Source organism: Arctopsyche grandis, chromosome 2 (genome assembly GCF_051622035.1).
Source record: "Arctopsyche grandis isolate Sample6627 chromosome 2, ASM5162203v2, whole genome shotgun sequence".
Classification (NCBI taxonomy): Eukaryota; Metazoa; Arthropoda; class Insecta; order Trichoptera; family Hydropsychidae; genus Arctopsyche; species Arctopsyche grandis.
In genome coordinates this window covers 17,433,207-17,449,628 of record NC_135356.1, presented here as the reverse complement: position 1 = coordinate 17,449,628, position 16,422 = coordinate 17,433,207, and the positions used below count along the sequence as shown (strand labels likewise).

At 32.6% G+C, this 16,422-nt stretch overlaps 1 protein-coding gene across 1 annotated transcript; it reads left to right on the top strand.

Moving 5' to 3' along the window:
• Nucleotides 1-6,018: 6,018 nt before the first annotated feature.
• Nucleotides 6,019-11,189, top strand: LOC143922299 (uncharacterized). Its single transcript, XM_077445525.1, has 4 exons — nt 6,019-6,276; nt 9,644-10,525; nt 10,586-10,810; nt 11,076-11,189. Exons 1-4 carry the CDS (start codon nt 6,019-6,021, stop codon nt 11,187-11,189), a joined length of 1,479 nt encoding a protein of 492 aa, XP_077301651.1.
• Nucleotides 11,190-16,422: the final 5,233 nt, after the last annotated feature.

The following is a 16,422-nucleotide window of genomic DNA, read 5'->3' as shown; positions in this document are numbered from 1 at the left end:
TTTGGTATTTGTATTTACTTTGAACCTTTCCATTATAAAATTCAACAATTTCTCTAGAAATTCCCAAAAAGTAAATAAAAAATTTAAAACCATAATGCTATATACATATGTATGTATGTATGTACAAAGTGTGGCAAGAATTCATTGAGTATATTAAAAAAAATATAATTTATTTTTGTAATCTTGTTTCAGCAAAATAGTAGATCAATAAATGCTTGTACATAAAAGGATTTATGAGATTTTATGGCATACGAACTAACCCATCAGAATCAATAATTTATGCATAGCGAACAAGTTTGAAAAGTAAGAATAAGTTAGAGACAAGAATCGCACAGGAAGGCCTAGAATGCTATCACAAAAAGTACTAAAATAATTGAAAAGTACATACATGAAAACAAGACTTACCTGATATAATTTTTACGCGTTTAAGAGATTTCATGACAATCAAACTGCCTCAACAGTACCGACAATTTTCGCGCTGGTGAACAAGTTTGAAAATCAAACGTAGAACAATAAAAATTAACTGTGCAAAAAGACCTCGAATTATATCACAGGTCCTTATATCGAATTATATCACAGACCTCGAATTATATCTAAGAAAAATATATAAAAACTTTATGAAAAAAGCGTACTCCTCCATACATCATAATAACTCACATTCACCCAATACAATTTTAAAGCTCATAATTTAATAATAATTTATATCGAAATTCATAATTAATTTTTATTTTAAGCTTTTTGTTGTTCACAATGTACGGTGCAGTTATCTATTTCACACATTTTTGTTGTTAATATATATTTAATAATTTTCTTATTATAATAGAACTATTTGAGAGGTAGTAAGAGAAAAAGCTCAGAAATATAATATATTTGATTCCAACGTAATAAATAAGATATTTATCAAAATTCAGTAGTAAGGGACCTATTCCGCAACTTGTACAATATATATATATATATATATATATATATATATATATATATATATATATATATATATATATATATATATATATATATATATATATATATATATATATATATATATATATATATATATATATATATATATATATATATTCTATATATATATATATATATATATATATATATATATATATATAGTTATATATATATATATATATATATATATATATATATATATATATATATATATATATATATATATATATATATATATATATATATATATATATATATATATATATATATATATATATAATACCATTAAGAATAACCGTAGCCTGAAAAAGTGCAAACAGGATCTTTTCTTAGGCAAAAACCAAATGATCGCAATCAGATCAGAGAGCGGAGTAATAATTAGGAATAGAGAATAAATCATAGACAGAGTTTACACGTTCTATGCAAAACTATACGAGAACGACAACGGCCAATTCCCCGCTCTGGAACCGACACACGGCCAAAGGGTTCCTGCAGTATTGCCTAGCGAAGTAGAGGCCGCGCTAAAAACTGCAAAGAACGGTAAAACCCCAGGGGAAGATAATATTCCCATTGACTTACTAAAATGTGGCGGCTCCCCCCTAAATAATATCTTAGCTAGGCTTTTCAGCAAATGCATCCAGAACCAAGCTATACCAGAAGGATGGAATAACGCAACTATCATTTTAATACACAAAAAAGGCGACAAAAGCGATATCAAGAACTACCGACCCATTAGTTTACTTTCAGCGGTCTACAAGCTCTTCACGAAGGTTATTACAGAAAGGCTGAAGAATATCCTCGACGAGAACCAACCTATAGAGCAGGCAGGGTTTAGGGCAAATTTCAGCACAATGGACCACCTCCAAGTAGTTGGCGAACTAATCGAGCGCGCCAACGAATATCAACGGCCACTGTGCCTAGGTTTCGTCGATTATGAGAAAGCCTTCGATACAGTGAGCCACAATGCCGGAGTACCGGAACCCTATGTGGGGCTGTTAGCTGCAATATATAAGAATGCCACAGCTTCGGTTAAAATTTTTTCAGGTACAGATAGATTTAGCATAAGAAAAGGAGTAAGACAAGGAGATACAATCTCGCCCAAGTTATTCAATGCGGTGCTTGAGGGAGTTTTCAGGAACTTGGAATGGGACAAAGCCGGAGTAAGCATCAACGGTCGCTTCTTGAGTCACCTTCGGTTCGCAGACGATATAGTTTTAATAGCTCGTGATTCAGCTGACCTACTTAACAGACTAACACAGCTGGACAGGGAAAGTAGAAAAGTAGGATTAAAAATTAACGTAGATAAGACCAAACTAATGTTCAATAGGTATTGCATGCCTGATAGCATCCCATTAGATGATAAACCAGTAGAAGTAGTAAATAATTATTTATATTTAGGTCAAATAATTGACATGTCTGGTAATAAAGATGAAGAGATAAAGAGACGTATGAAATTAGGGTGGAGTGCATTTGGACGGATGAATGCTGTTTTTAAATCAAAAATGCCACTCTGCCTGAAGAAAAGGATCTTTGATCAATGCGTTTTGCCAGTGATGACGTATGGATGTGAAACTTGGACACTAAACGCCAAGATGCAAAATAAAATCCAATGCACTCAAAGAAGTATGGAACGCTGTATGCTTGGCATAACGAGGAAAGACAGGAAGCGGAACACGTGGGTGAGAAATATGACAAGGGTAGTGGACATAGTGGATAGAGTGAAGAGATTGAAATGGCAATGGGCGGGTCACGTAGCTAGGAGGATGGACGAAAGGTGGACAAACGAAGTGCTTGAATGGTACCCGAGAGAAGGCAAAAGAGTAAAAGGAAGACCGCAAGGAAGATGGGTGAACGAAATTAGGAAAATGTGCGGAATGAGATGGATGAGTGTTGCGCAAAACAGAGACGAGTGGAAGCGTGTTGGAGAGGCCTTCATCCAGCAGTGGATGGCGAATGGCTGTAAATGATGATGATGATGATATATATATATATATATATATATATATATATATATATATATATATATATATATATATATATATATATATATATATATATATATATGTAACAGTTGAAGTGTATCTTCCAGTTGTAATAGATTTTGACTAGTTGGAATACATTTCGTCTCACCTACGTAAGTTGATTCATATGGCGAATTACTGAAAATACTGATCAACTTTAAGTTGGTACCAGGCTAGATGGAGAGGTTATATTTTCGTGAAAACGTCACTCGACTATTAAATTGAGTTGGAAAGTCACTTTTTTTTTGTTTTGAACACATTCTTAGAGTTATCGCAATACAGTACAATTCGTAATACGCAGCAAATATTAGCGCGTTATTGAATTCTAAAGCATTCGTAATAACATCAGAGCTGACTGAATACAACTGGCGCACATCGTTGAAAGTGTATTTGTGATTGTAGAAATGTAATTTACTAGTTGAATTCGTATATGAATGACCTTCTTCTTCGTCGATTTCCTCATGTCTGAAGGTCGTGACTTTCCTTCCTTCTTACTTCCAGAATACGGCTCGTTACGTTCCTTCAGCCCTCCCGACACCCCAGCCCGCAGATTCGACTGCGATGAATGACCTAAAACGCCAGTTTATTTATTATTGTTAAATAGCAAATTGTTAATGAATATTTATCAATTAAAAATTTTAAACTAAAACTAATAACTATAATATAACATACTTACAAAATTAACAAAACTATAATTAGTGACCCTAAAATGATATAATATAATTCTTAACATTTCATTTTATTAAACTTAAATATACATATAATTACATCACCTTTCACTGAGGTATCCATTAACACCACTCAAGAAAGCACCAATGGTACTAGCACCTCTAATGCTTTCAGTAAGGGCATTATATATTTTAACACCTCTGTGGAAAAGGGTATCCGGACACTTCCCCCAAGCCAAAAAACCCCTGGACATTAACCCCCCCCCCCCCCCCCCGTGCAAATAACCCCGCCATGGATAAAAATTGTGTAAAAATAGAAATAAATAATTAATAATAAAGTAAAGTAATAAATAATAATAAATTGAGTGTAGAATGCTCTAGCATATTGAATTTCAATTTATATACAATATTTAATTTAAATTTATTGTTGTAAATAGAATAAATATGAATTTAAAAGACTTTTAGTCACCAGTTAGCGTTTGCGTTCTGTGGTATTGAAAGTAAATTTTAATAGAAGTATACATATATTATTATTATATTTTAAATATTTTTAGACTATCCATGATGGAATTTGTAAAATCGAGAAAAGGAAAAGAAAAAGATATTAAAATACAATTGATTTTGGAGCTTTGTAAATTTTAAATTATTGTTATTGATTATTTATTATTTATAAAGAATCTGATATATGTATTATTAATATCTGTATTTCTGAATCTGTATTTTTCTGGCTGAAATAAATTAGAATTAATACTGACTTTTTATTAAAGATACTGTCAATTTTTATAAAACAATTTTATCCTTGACGGGGGGAGGGGGTTTTTTACATGGGGGGGTTAATGTCTAGAGGGTTTTTAACCGGGGGTATGTGTCCGAGGGGTATGTGTTCATAGAGTAAGTATGCTAGAACCGTGGAAAACACCTCCTGCAGTTTTTGTTTTCTTAGCTCTACCTATAATTAAATTATTCCTATTTCTACTTTTATGATTATGTATGTACATACATTGTATATATCTATCCCTAACTATGTAATTATTAAAATATTTGGGTAATAGATTCTTATCTAGCTTATATACAAATTTTAAAGTGCTTAATTTAAGACTATTTCTAATATCCAACCATTTCAATTCATCTAACATACTTCTAACGTTCTTACGTTTTCTCACATTCAAAATTACACGCATTGCTCTATTCTGCACTTTCTGCGGTTTATCAATGCACAATCCACTAAATAGATTTAACACTGTAGCTTTGATTTTTAAATGCTTTTTATTATTACGAAATTATGTTCACAATACATCTTATATTTATTTTAATAGCTACTGATCTTCTGATAATTTTCTATTTTACAATTTTAATTTAATTTGGTTACTAATCATAGTATTATATTATTATAATATCAAAAACCTTTTTATAATTTTTATAAATGCACATAATACATTTAATACATAATATTAATTAAAAGCACATAATACATTTAATACATAATATTATTAATCTAAAGTCGATGACCTGAAGCAGATTGTGTTTAGGTAATCTGTGTAGTATATACCTGAAGGGTATTGACATTTTGTTGTAATCACCGAGACTCTTCACAAGTGTTTTAGTATGGTTATTAGTGATTCTGTCATATAATCTACTGGTTAGTTTGTTAGTAATGTCTGTAACAAACGGAATATTACATATGGCATGCAGTTTTTTCAAGTTAGTATACGTATATGGGTGTATTATAAATTATTTTTAGGGATTTATTTTGCATGACTGCAATATACATACATATGTACAGTATGAGTTGGAATATATTTCAACTGAAAATATACTTCGAATGTAACAGTTAGGTATTTTAGAGACGTTGCACTCTCTTCACTTAATCCTTTCAATACTAATTCCCAAAAATATTCTTATCTGCAACGTGTTTATCGTATGTTAACGGGGAGCTGAATGAGGTTGATCTGTTCGGTATTTCCCTACATTAATTCAGGACTAACATCAAGAGAATCTTGACCGATTGATCCATTTCTTCTTCTATTCAATTTTATAACCTTTTTCCAATATTTTAACACTTTAGTTTAGTTATGCAATGTGCTATTTAGTCATGTTATAGCTTTTATTCTTTTCCTTTTCATTTGTTTATCTTGTATTTATCTTTTTCATTTGTTTATCTTTGTAAAAATCTGTACTGTATTGGACTCGGATTTTATGTATATATATATTATATATTTACTCTTTGTTTTTATGCATGTCTACATCTTGTAAATAAATACTCAATTTTATATACCAATCACAGTGCAGATAGCATATTTGACCATAGCAAAAGGCAACTAACTCCATTAAAAAAACTGCCCATCAGAAAGAAGAGGAATTTTGTCGATATGAGTAAATTTGAGTTGCGAGAGGGTTGTAGAAGAGGTAATCCTCGTCTCGAATCGAAGTTATCGAGCGTCCTTGCAGCGAAAGTGGCAGCACACGGCCTTGCAGCGAAAGTAGTGGGGCAGTTGTGGCCCCACCATCCAGGGGACTACATAAGGCCACTTTCCTTGGTAGCAAAGACTAACCAGCTCCAGCAGCAGCAGCGGCCGCAACAGCCGCGACAACAGTCCGCAGCCATGACCGCCACGCGGACCGCTCTGGTCAGTCACTATTTCACTACAAACTAACAACCCTTAAACATACCACGACCCTCGTGACTCTAGTGTTCGACAGCAGTGAGGAAGTGTCCACTAATCCAATGTTCAAAATCCGAACATACATACATAAATCCGTCTCTCACTTGTTACACATTGACAATTCGTCCAATTTAGACCAAAAAGTCAAAAATTATTTAAACCCCAAGATTCTTTTTATCATTTTATAAGTACTTTTTTATTTAATTTTTTTTATCCTTACCATATTTTTTCGCACACAAGTGTAAATTAAATTTGAACCTATCTAAGTTTCAAAAAAACACTCAACTTAGAGATGAAACTTAGTCGTTCCGAATTTTTTGATTAACCCCATCGTATTTTATCATATTTAATATATATATATATATATATATATATATATATATATATATATATATATATATATGTTTATTGCCTTAACAAATTATGTACATACACAATAGACATATGTACATATATAAACTTTTTATATTGTTTCTTCTACTACTTGATCATTATTATTAAATGTAAATATAGGATTACTAAATATTTTGTTAATTCCAAATCAATGCCTCCACACTTTTTTACTAAACAATTAATTATATTTAGCCACTTAATCGCCACGCGTTTTTAGAAACCGATTCGATTATTTTATTGTTTGTGTTTAGTGCCGACCCTTGACACTACCTCTTGAATATATAACAAACTAAGGAAAAATATTGACTATTTTTCATTAGTATCACAGGATATTTTTAGAGTTCACTGTGAAGAGTCATGGTCTTAAACACGAAAGAGCGCACACCGGTGCGCTTATGGTGATTAAGTGGTCAAAACTTAATTTACTAAGCATTTTTTGTATCGAACTGACACAATTTGCTCGTTTGTAGATTTTTTCAACATCATAACAACAAAAACAAAAATATCATATTTATAAATATCTCACTAAATACTTCAGAATGTGATTTTTAAAAGCTTAAAGATTTTAAGCTCTGGTGACGCATACAACATTCAAAATTTGAATTGAAATCGAAAACAACTTTAAAAAAAAAACGCAACATAACATGAATTATAATATTATTATATCTTGAATATTTTTTTTTTGCGCAAACAAACTTGTACATAAACTCGACATTGATCTTAATATCTAACCTTGGCAAAAATAACTTGAAACAGCAAAATCGTCTTCTATGCATCTTTGGCTACTTTCAACAAATTAGTGCTTTTTTAGCATAATTTCGTCGCGTTATTTAGATGTGACACATTAAAAAAGAAAGCGGACATTGTACATGCATACTTACGTATATAGGTTTATACGTATACCTACACTTTTGCACGTCTCAAATCATTTATTATCGCAGCAACAATAATGAACAGGTTACGCAATGGTCCGCACAAAACACGTATACCCGGGTATGTTTATGAGATCAGCGTGGCCAAAATCAATAAATCGATGAACTTTCACGACTCTTTCCTCACGAAAAGAAAGGCACTCACTCACTTTTCATATCTCCGACACATTCTAATTCTGATTAGGAACACTTATCGAATCTCCTTATCGTCGGTGTAAACACGACATTCTTTCACCTCGAATATAAAACACAAACACACTCACATACACACGCCGATCGAATATGACAGTAAACATTATCGTACCCATATTTGAATATTATTAAAAATCACTATCTATATACTATGCGAATATCAACCACCATGACATAACAAACTTGATGCACCCATATCACAAATGCATTCGCATAATTTTTCTACACACTTTCTACATAATATAATACACGCTAATCGCAGCGGGTGAGCATAATTATGTTCGTTTAAATGCACTTTCATTGCAGCGCCCTTCCTTTTCATATGTATATGTATGTATAGTGTATCGAATGCACTTTTGTGACATTTTTTGCGCATTGAATTTTGCTTGTTGTTGCGCTAACTTGTATTCACTCACGCAATTATGTAGCTAAGCTAGCATCCGGATAGAAAGCTCAGGATCATCTCTACGAGATCGTCTGAAGGTGAGTTACGTATATATGTATATGTATATAGATTGCCAACGTGCATAATTATTCTGCGATTCATTCAACTGAATTAAATCATGCGTGTGCGCAAGTTCAAGCGTGCTACAATTCAACTTGACCTTATCATTATTTTTTTTATTTATTTTTTATTTCATTTTATACACTTCAATTGCATCATAGAGTACACTTATATATTATACTATCTACAAATTGGATTTCTATCATAATAATACTTATGCCAAATATTTACGAGAACAATTAACTAATCACTATAATTTTTTTTTATACTTTTGACATCATTATATAGATTACATTTAATTCATAAGCCTATTTGCCTACAAAAAATAATAATCAATTTAATTTATTTTCTTTTCGAAACATCGGGTAATTAGTTAGAAATTCAATAATAGTAAACCGCATACGTTTATCGTATGAATTATTCAACATGGCGCCTAATTTACATTCGAATAATAGAGATGTCCTGAGTCGATCGATTTTCGCACGATTGCATAACATGTTTTCACCGATTATTTTTTTTAACATCGTCTGCCCACGATCTACGTTTCTCTTCCATAACAAGGATACACTGCGACATTGGGCAATATTTTCTTTGTCCGAATGTCAATTTCATAATTGAAATTCTCTTCTTACCCGCCCATGCTCGGTGTCGACGTATTTGCATGTCGCCAAAAAAATGCATAAAAACATCGGCTTCGTCGAGAATTAGTCATCCGGTTAATTGAACGAGACAAACAAATCCGCAAAATATGTAGATTTTATAATATAAGCGAAATTTAGAAATAACGTAGTGACTCTGATCGCTAGTTATGTCACCTTTGAATGTCATACATGTTGTTTATGTTACAGTGAAATTGCTACTGTCAGCGAATTTATAATTTCACTGACTCATGTAGTGAGTACGGTCGTCACAATCAGAAACTTTATTTCTTTAGTACATAATATCAATTAATTATTGGATCATAAATCATTCTACAAAATAATCTTAAGTAGGTATTTAAGTATCATTCAACTGTCAAAAATTATAATTTTACTAAAAGGGCCAGTGAATATGTAATTTCCGTTCTGAAAATATAACTATACCCACTGAAACTTTAGTGTAATTATGATTTCACTGCTGTTATAATTTCACTGTAACATTTATAATAATTGCGTCAGTACTTTCACCTATTAGTGCCCTCGGTTCAGACAATTCACCCATTCTTTATTCATCTTCGTCGTTGCATGTGTCTATAAATCCACTAATAGTTTAAAAAAATTGGAATCATTTTAAACAACCATGTAAAGATTATGTTTTTCTTTGTTCACAGATTACCCTAGCGGTAATAGTCCACGTGTCTTTGGTCACATGCAAAGCAGTTGTAGACCAGCAAGCGCAACAGTCGCAAGTAGCAGAAAAGAAGGTTGGATATGATTACCCTGCACCGTTTAATTTTGGTAACGATGACCACCATCACCACGATGAGCATCATGATCATCATGACCATCATGACCATCACGACCCCGGATTCTGGAAGAAGAAGTTGATCTGGAAGCCTGGATGGAAAAAAATTTGGAAGCCAGCCAAGAAACAGATTTGGAAGCCTGATTGGAAAAAGACCCAAAAACCCGTTTGGGTGCCTACTCAAGTTGCTGTGTGGAAAGATATACAAATTCCCGCATGGAAAAAAATCTGGAAGCCGATCTGGGTGCCGACGAAAGTAGCCGCATGGAAAGATATCCAAATCCCAGATTGGAAAAAGATTTGGAAACCCATTTGGAAACCAATCAAGATTCCATCCTGGAAGGAGATCCAAGTGCCTGACTGGAAAAAAATTAACGTGCCGATTTGGAAGGAAATCCAAGTGCCAGCCTGGAAAGATATACAAGTTCCAGCGTGGAAAAAAATTTGGATACCCGAATGGGTCAAAGTAGGCATTCCAGGTGAAAAGTTCTTAGGTAAAGATCACGAAGGATGGGAATACACTTCGCACGACTTGTGGAAAAAGAAGCTCGTGTGGAAACCTCTATGGAAGAAATATTGGAAAGCCGCTAAAAAGCAAATTTGGGTCACGGATAAGAAGCTTGCTTGGAAGGAAGAATGGAAGCAAACGTGGCGAACAGAAAAGAAACAGATATGGATCGACGATAAGAAACTAGCATGGAAAGAAGCATGGAAGCAAATTTGGAAGCCATCTAAGAAACTCATCTGGGTACCAGACAAAAAGTTGGAATGGAAGGAAGCGTGGAAGCAGATTTGGAAGCCATCTAAGAAACTCATCTGGGTACCAGACAAAAAGTTGGAATGGAAAGAAGCGTGGAAACAGATATGGGTACCTGACTACAAAGACATTTGGGTTCCAGGATGGAAAAAAATATGGAAGCCTGTAGTAATTTCAGAGTGGTTCCCGAGTCCAGACCATCACGACCATCACGAACACCATGACCATCACGAGCACGGATGGGATCGATCAGACAAACAGGCCAAGCAATCAGCGGTTCCAATCGCACCAGTTCAGGGGAAACAACCTGTCTCACAAGCGTCCACCCCTTGGCAATTTCCCAAATGAGTGGCGTAACTCAACACCAGCCCGCTGATTCAAGAACACGCCTTGTAAAAATAGTTTAATTTGTGTGTCCGGTTGGTGTCGTTAATGGACTAACAAAGTGCTCGGCACCAAGATCGAGTGGGACACTCGCCTATATGTCCTTGTAATGTGATGCCATACATATATTTGTAACTATGCACTTGTAACTTCACAGGTGCTGCCCTATGCAGTTCAACATGACAAAACTGCACCAGGTAGTTCACCTCCACCACCACCTCCTCCAAATCCTTCTTCCTTTCTGTCCCGAGCTACTTTAAGCTATCCTTGACTGATCATAGGGTAATCGACGACTATATCGTAAGCATACTGTATGTACCTGTATTATACATGTATTATTAAATGTAACCTGTTTGCTTCCATAGTATATAATATTATTATTATATATACATATATATATATATATATATATATATATATATATATATATATATATATATATATATATATATATATATATATATATATATATATATATATATATATATATATATATATATATATATATATATATATATATATCTATGTATGTATGTATGTATGTATATATATATATATATATATATATATATATATATATATATATATATATATATATATATATATATATCATATATGATATATTTGTATGTTTGCTACAACAACGCGCGGACATGTCTTGTTTGTTAATAATTTGTTGATTGTATTATTGTTTTTATTTGTTGTGTATTTTTATAATAATCGTTGTTATTTCGTTATCGAAATAAATGCATTTTTTTCTTAAATGCCTCTATCACTTATCTGTAAAAATTCATCAAACCCTTTTATCCTTTTTATTTATATATGTTACAGTAAAAGCCTCAAGTCAGGCAGATATATACTTTGTCTAGTAAGTACATACACACACCAACTTTGATAAGCTAGATTTCGCAAATACTCTTACTAGACAAGGTATACACTTGCCAGTAAATTCATGCACTTGCCGCTGTATACATACATATATGTAAGCTGGTTTGACGTAACTCTTTCAATGAATTTTATCTTCAAGAATAGAACCGATTGTATTCAAATAAACAATTTATTGTTGGATTAGAAATATACAGTAATTATCAAGATTCAATATACAATACATATAAGTTTCGCAACTACATACATACATATATCCGTATTACCTACGATTTTAGGTTATGGTAAATTTATGTAGTTAAATGTTATGTCTCCGTCTACACTGTTACTAGATGATTTTGACGATGCATACACATACTAGACAATGTATACATCAGCGAACTTAACACTCTTACTATAGCATATATATAAAACCCAAAAAAAAGTATATACCTATCTATGTATATACGTGTATGTTGTTCAAGGTAATAAGATAAACGATAACGAAATCTGTGGATTTTAATATCAGAATATATACATATAAATCCTCTCTGCATTATATGTATGTACATACTATATTTATATTTATATATATGAGGCTGCAAGAGCTTAATTAAATTATACTCGCATATAAATGTAAATGCATCTTTAATAAACAAATTTTCGTTTAATCGATTGAAAATTCGATATGAATATAGTATAGCATATACATAGTATAGGATATAGTATACGTTGATAAAAATTTAAATAATTTAATAGACTAACATGGCACTCTACTTTCCACTACTACTACTAAGTAAAAGCATTTCGGAATTATATGCAGCTATCTCGGGGTTTAATAATAGACGCATATATCAACGTTATCTAACAAAGCCTATTGTGCCTAAAAGAATTCTCAAAGAAAGTTAAAACAATCGAAAATTTGTTCTAATGGCGCATAGGCCTATCACGCTTAACATCTAAATTATGGCGCGTTCAAATAAAAAGAAAGAACTATTTAAAAACAACATAATTAGGCTATATACAAATAATCAACCGATATGTTGTGAGATTTTCACACAACAAGTTTGATTTGTCAAATTAGAATCGGTGAATTTTAAAAATCTGAAGGATTGGAAATCAATTTTCATGCGTTGCGTGAGCGTGAGTAAAAAAGTAGACAATAGAAAAAGTCGACGGGAAACAATAAGATACGTGAAATTTGGAAACAACCGAAATGAGTACCTGTCAACGTGAAAAAAAGAAAGTGGCGTTAAGCAAAATTTCGGCGTAAACGTGTGAATAAAAGAAAAACGCGAATGCATGGCCAAATTAAGTGCAATTGTTGACCGCAAAGTTTCGCGCCAAAAAGTCAACGAGTTACATCCAAGCAATGTTTTTTTCTTCTTTGTCTTCAGCCTGTTATTATTTGGATATAGTAAAATAACTTACAATATACATTTTCAAACTACGCACAAGATTTTCAGCAAACAATATGTAAAATTGGAATACATTATCAATATAATTTTTGTTCCTAAATCATACATGTATGAATATATTTAGCTTAGATTAAATCCTTCAATAGTATTCCCAAATGTTTGAAAATTCAAATACTAAAAACTTACGAATATATATATGTATAGGTTTACATCCTAAAAACTACATACATGCATATACATTATACATTACACGTAAGGCATGTATGTATATATAAGCCTTACGTGTAATTCATATTCTTATCGACTAATACTTACGTCTTCAATCTTTAATAAATAAAATTGAAATTATATCAGATATATACACATAAATGAATACCTATGTATATATCAAAACTTTGTTGTTACAGTGACATAAATATTTTTACTGTAAATGTAAATACATGTTGCATGTACTATGTACAATTTTATAAAATTTAGCCGATGCAAAATTTACCTTACCAATTTTAAAAATATATCATCCAAAATTATATTTTATGCGAATTAACAGAGCAAAAAATTTTAACCGGACGTTCTCAAATTAATCTCATCTTGGAAATAAATTTTGAGGTCGTTTTATATTTTTATAATTGAATGTCGCATTTTATATCCAACTTTCTACATATTTCAATCTGTTTTTATATCATTTAAAAATTGAACACGTTGAATTAACCCATTAGATATGCTTAACATTTAATATGCTTTAGTGGTTTCAATGTCTTGAACAGTTGTTTACTTAACTAATCAGTAAGATAAATGTACGGTCAGTAGGTAAACGGTCAAATTTATAATGATGAACTTAAACATTAAGTTTAAAATTCATAAGATTTCTTCTTAAAAGTTGTTATATTATATATCTTCCTTTTTTTTCGATTTGAAAAAAATATGACCAATTGCATCGTTGGCGATATTTTGCACAAAACTGTTTAATAATAAATATTTTGAAGTATGCCACCTATTTGTCATCGCTGGGCTACGAGGTAATCTCAATTATGATTCAGCGAAAATAGTCGAAAAATCCATCGGACCTCAGACACATAAAACATAACTGTACGTATGTACATATGTACATACGTCGTCAGACAAGTAAAAGTGTCCAACTTAATTTTTCGTAAAAATGCACTACATATCTGATACCAACTTTGCGGTTGTCTGAAAAAGAATTCCCACCCGATTCACAGCCTGGAAACGTGTTGACCCGAATTTGTCAAAATGATTATCTGCTAAGGCACAATTTTTTACCTAAACGATGTCAGATAGTTATTTGGTGCATTTTCATTCAAAATGCAGTTAAATAATTTAATTATAACGACGATATCTCTCTCCATCATTGACTCAGTACCAGTGTCCAACTTAAAAAGTTTGATTCCCAATTTATTCACTCAACGTCATTATTAAAAAAAATACGTCTATTAGACCAATTACAAAGTACGGTTGCTTATAAATTGTTGACATTATTTTTTACCTTACCAATAACTATGGCGAGTACTAAGGGTTTCAATTAGTTAAAAATTATAAAATATTCCAAAAAAAAAACTAAATCGTACAATCCAGACTAAATAATCTCGCATTGCTGCCCATCGAAGTTGAACACAAACAAGCTTAAATTAATTTTTAGTGATTTTTTTCAGGTAAAGATAGATTTTACACAGGAAAGGGAGTCAGGCAAGGAGACACTGTCTCTCCTAATCCCCCACCCAACGCTGAGCCGTAACGTTGGGTGGGGGGTGGATCAGATGACATTTTCGCACGTTTATATAAAATGCAGACCAGCGCTACAAGGAGGGGTGATTTATTATTATGGATTTACTTGTTCATAATATAATACATGGGAAAACGGTAATTTTGATATTTAATTGAATGGAAGAGCAGAAAATTGAGAAGATTAAGAAAATAAGTGAAACGTAAAGGAGGTTTGTAAAAAATAATGGGAGGGAAGAAACTAGTAGCATATTTGCCCCTATGCGCAAACTACCCTAGCTACGGCTCTACCCCCCCCCCCCCCCCCGCAAGGCTGTTTCGGTAACTTGAAATAGGATTCTTGAGAGGCCTACGTCCAGTAGTGGATGTATGTAAATGATAACGATACTAACGATACGAACCATTTATAAACACAAAACAAATATTACGAGACGAAACGTGTCATATTGCACCACATTTTGTAATCTGCTCTGCATAATGGAGCTGCCGGCTTACATTTGTAAATACACCGACTCGTAATTGGAGTGCATTCGCAAAGCCCAAGTTTGTCATCAGATGCATGTACCAACCAGAAAGAGCTTTAGCCGAGAGCAAATAAAATTTGCACAACATTTCGATATTTCATCAATTCTCACGTACAAGGGAAGCTGTTAAAGCCCACGGAATATTTGTTTAAATTTTAAACAATGCAATATTCTCATGAAACGTGACTGATCCTATTTTATCGGGGTTTGTTTACACGACGCGGTGTGCATTGTTAGGTACGAAGCGTGCTCGCTCTCAAATGGATTATGTACATACATAGTAGAAATCCTAACAATGGTTTCGCACTTTAATACATATTTATATATGCTCATATGTAGGTTTTTCGGTTTCTTGTAGGTTGATCCGAGATGCTATCAAGGCATAATTGAGTGCCGTTTGACGACATTTCCTTTCAATATAGCTAATGACTGCAGACTGACACTTTACGTCGTAAATGTAGCCAATCACTTGGAACTTGTCAACAAACAAATCGGAAGACTAGTATCTAGCATGTTTTCAATCGTAGTTGTATCTCAAAGACTATGACTAATACCAAAGACCAAGACTTATAGGTAGAGACCGGAATCTGAAGGGGCTGTTTATTGTTCAAAGATTGTAAATGCATTGTTAAGAGGGCTGGACAGCAGCGCCTTGTCCATACAAACTTACTAAACTTCTCCCTTCCTCAATTATGGCACTAGAGAAATTATTTTTTAATATGCTATGGATATCCACCATTGGGGTGCATCTATCGTTTTATTTTTTTGATTTATTATTTTTTGTAGGAGCTAGGAGCCGCCAAACATCTATAAAATCGCCTCTTTTTTACACCCACGAAAAGAGTCCAGCGTGCTTATTTAACGGTCGATTTTAAAAAAAATACGCTGATAGATGCACAGAAAATATCTTTCTCATACCGATGATGAAATTTTTTTTAAAATTGGTTCAGTTTTGGAGGAG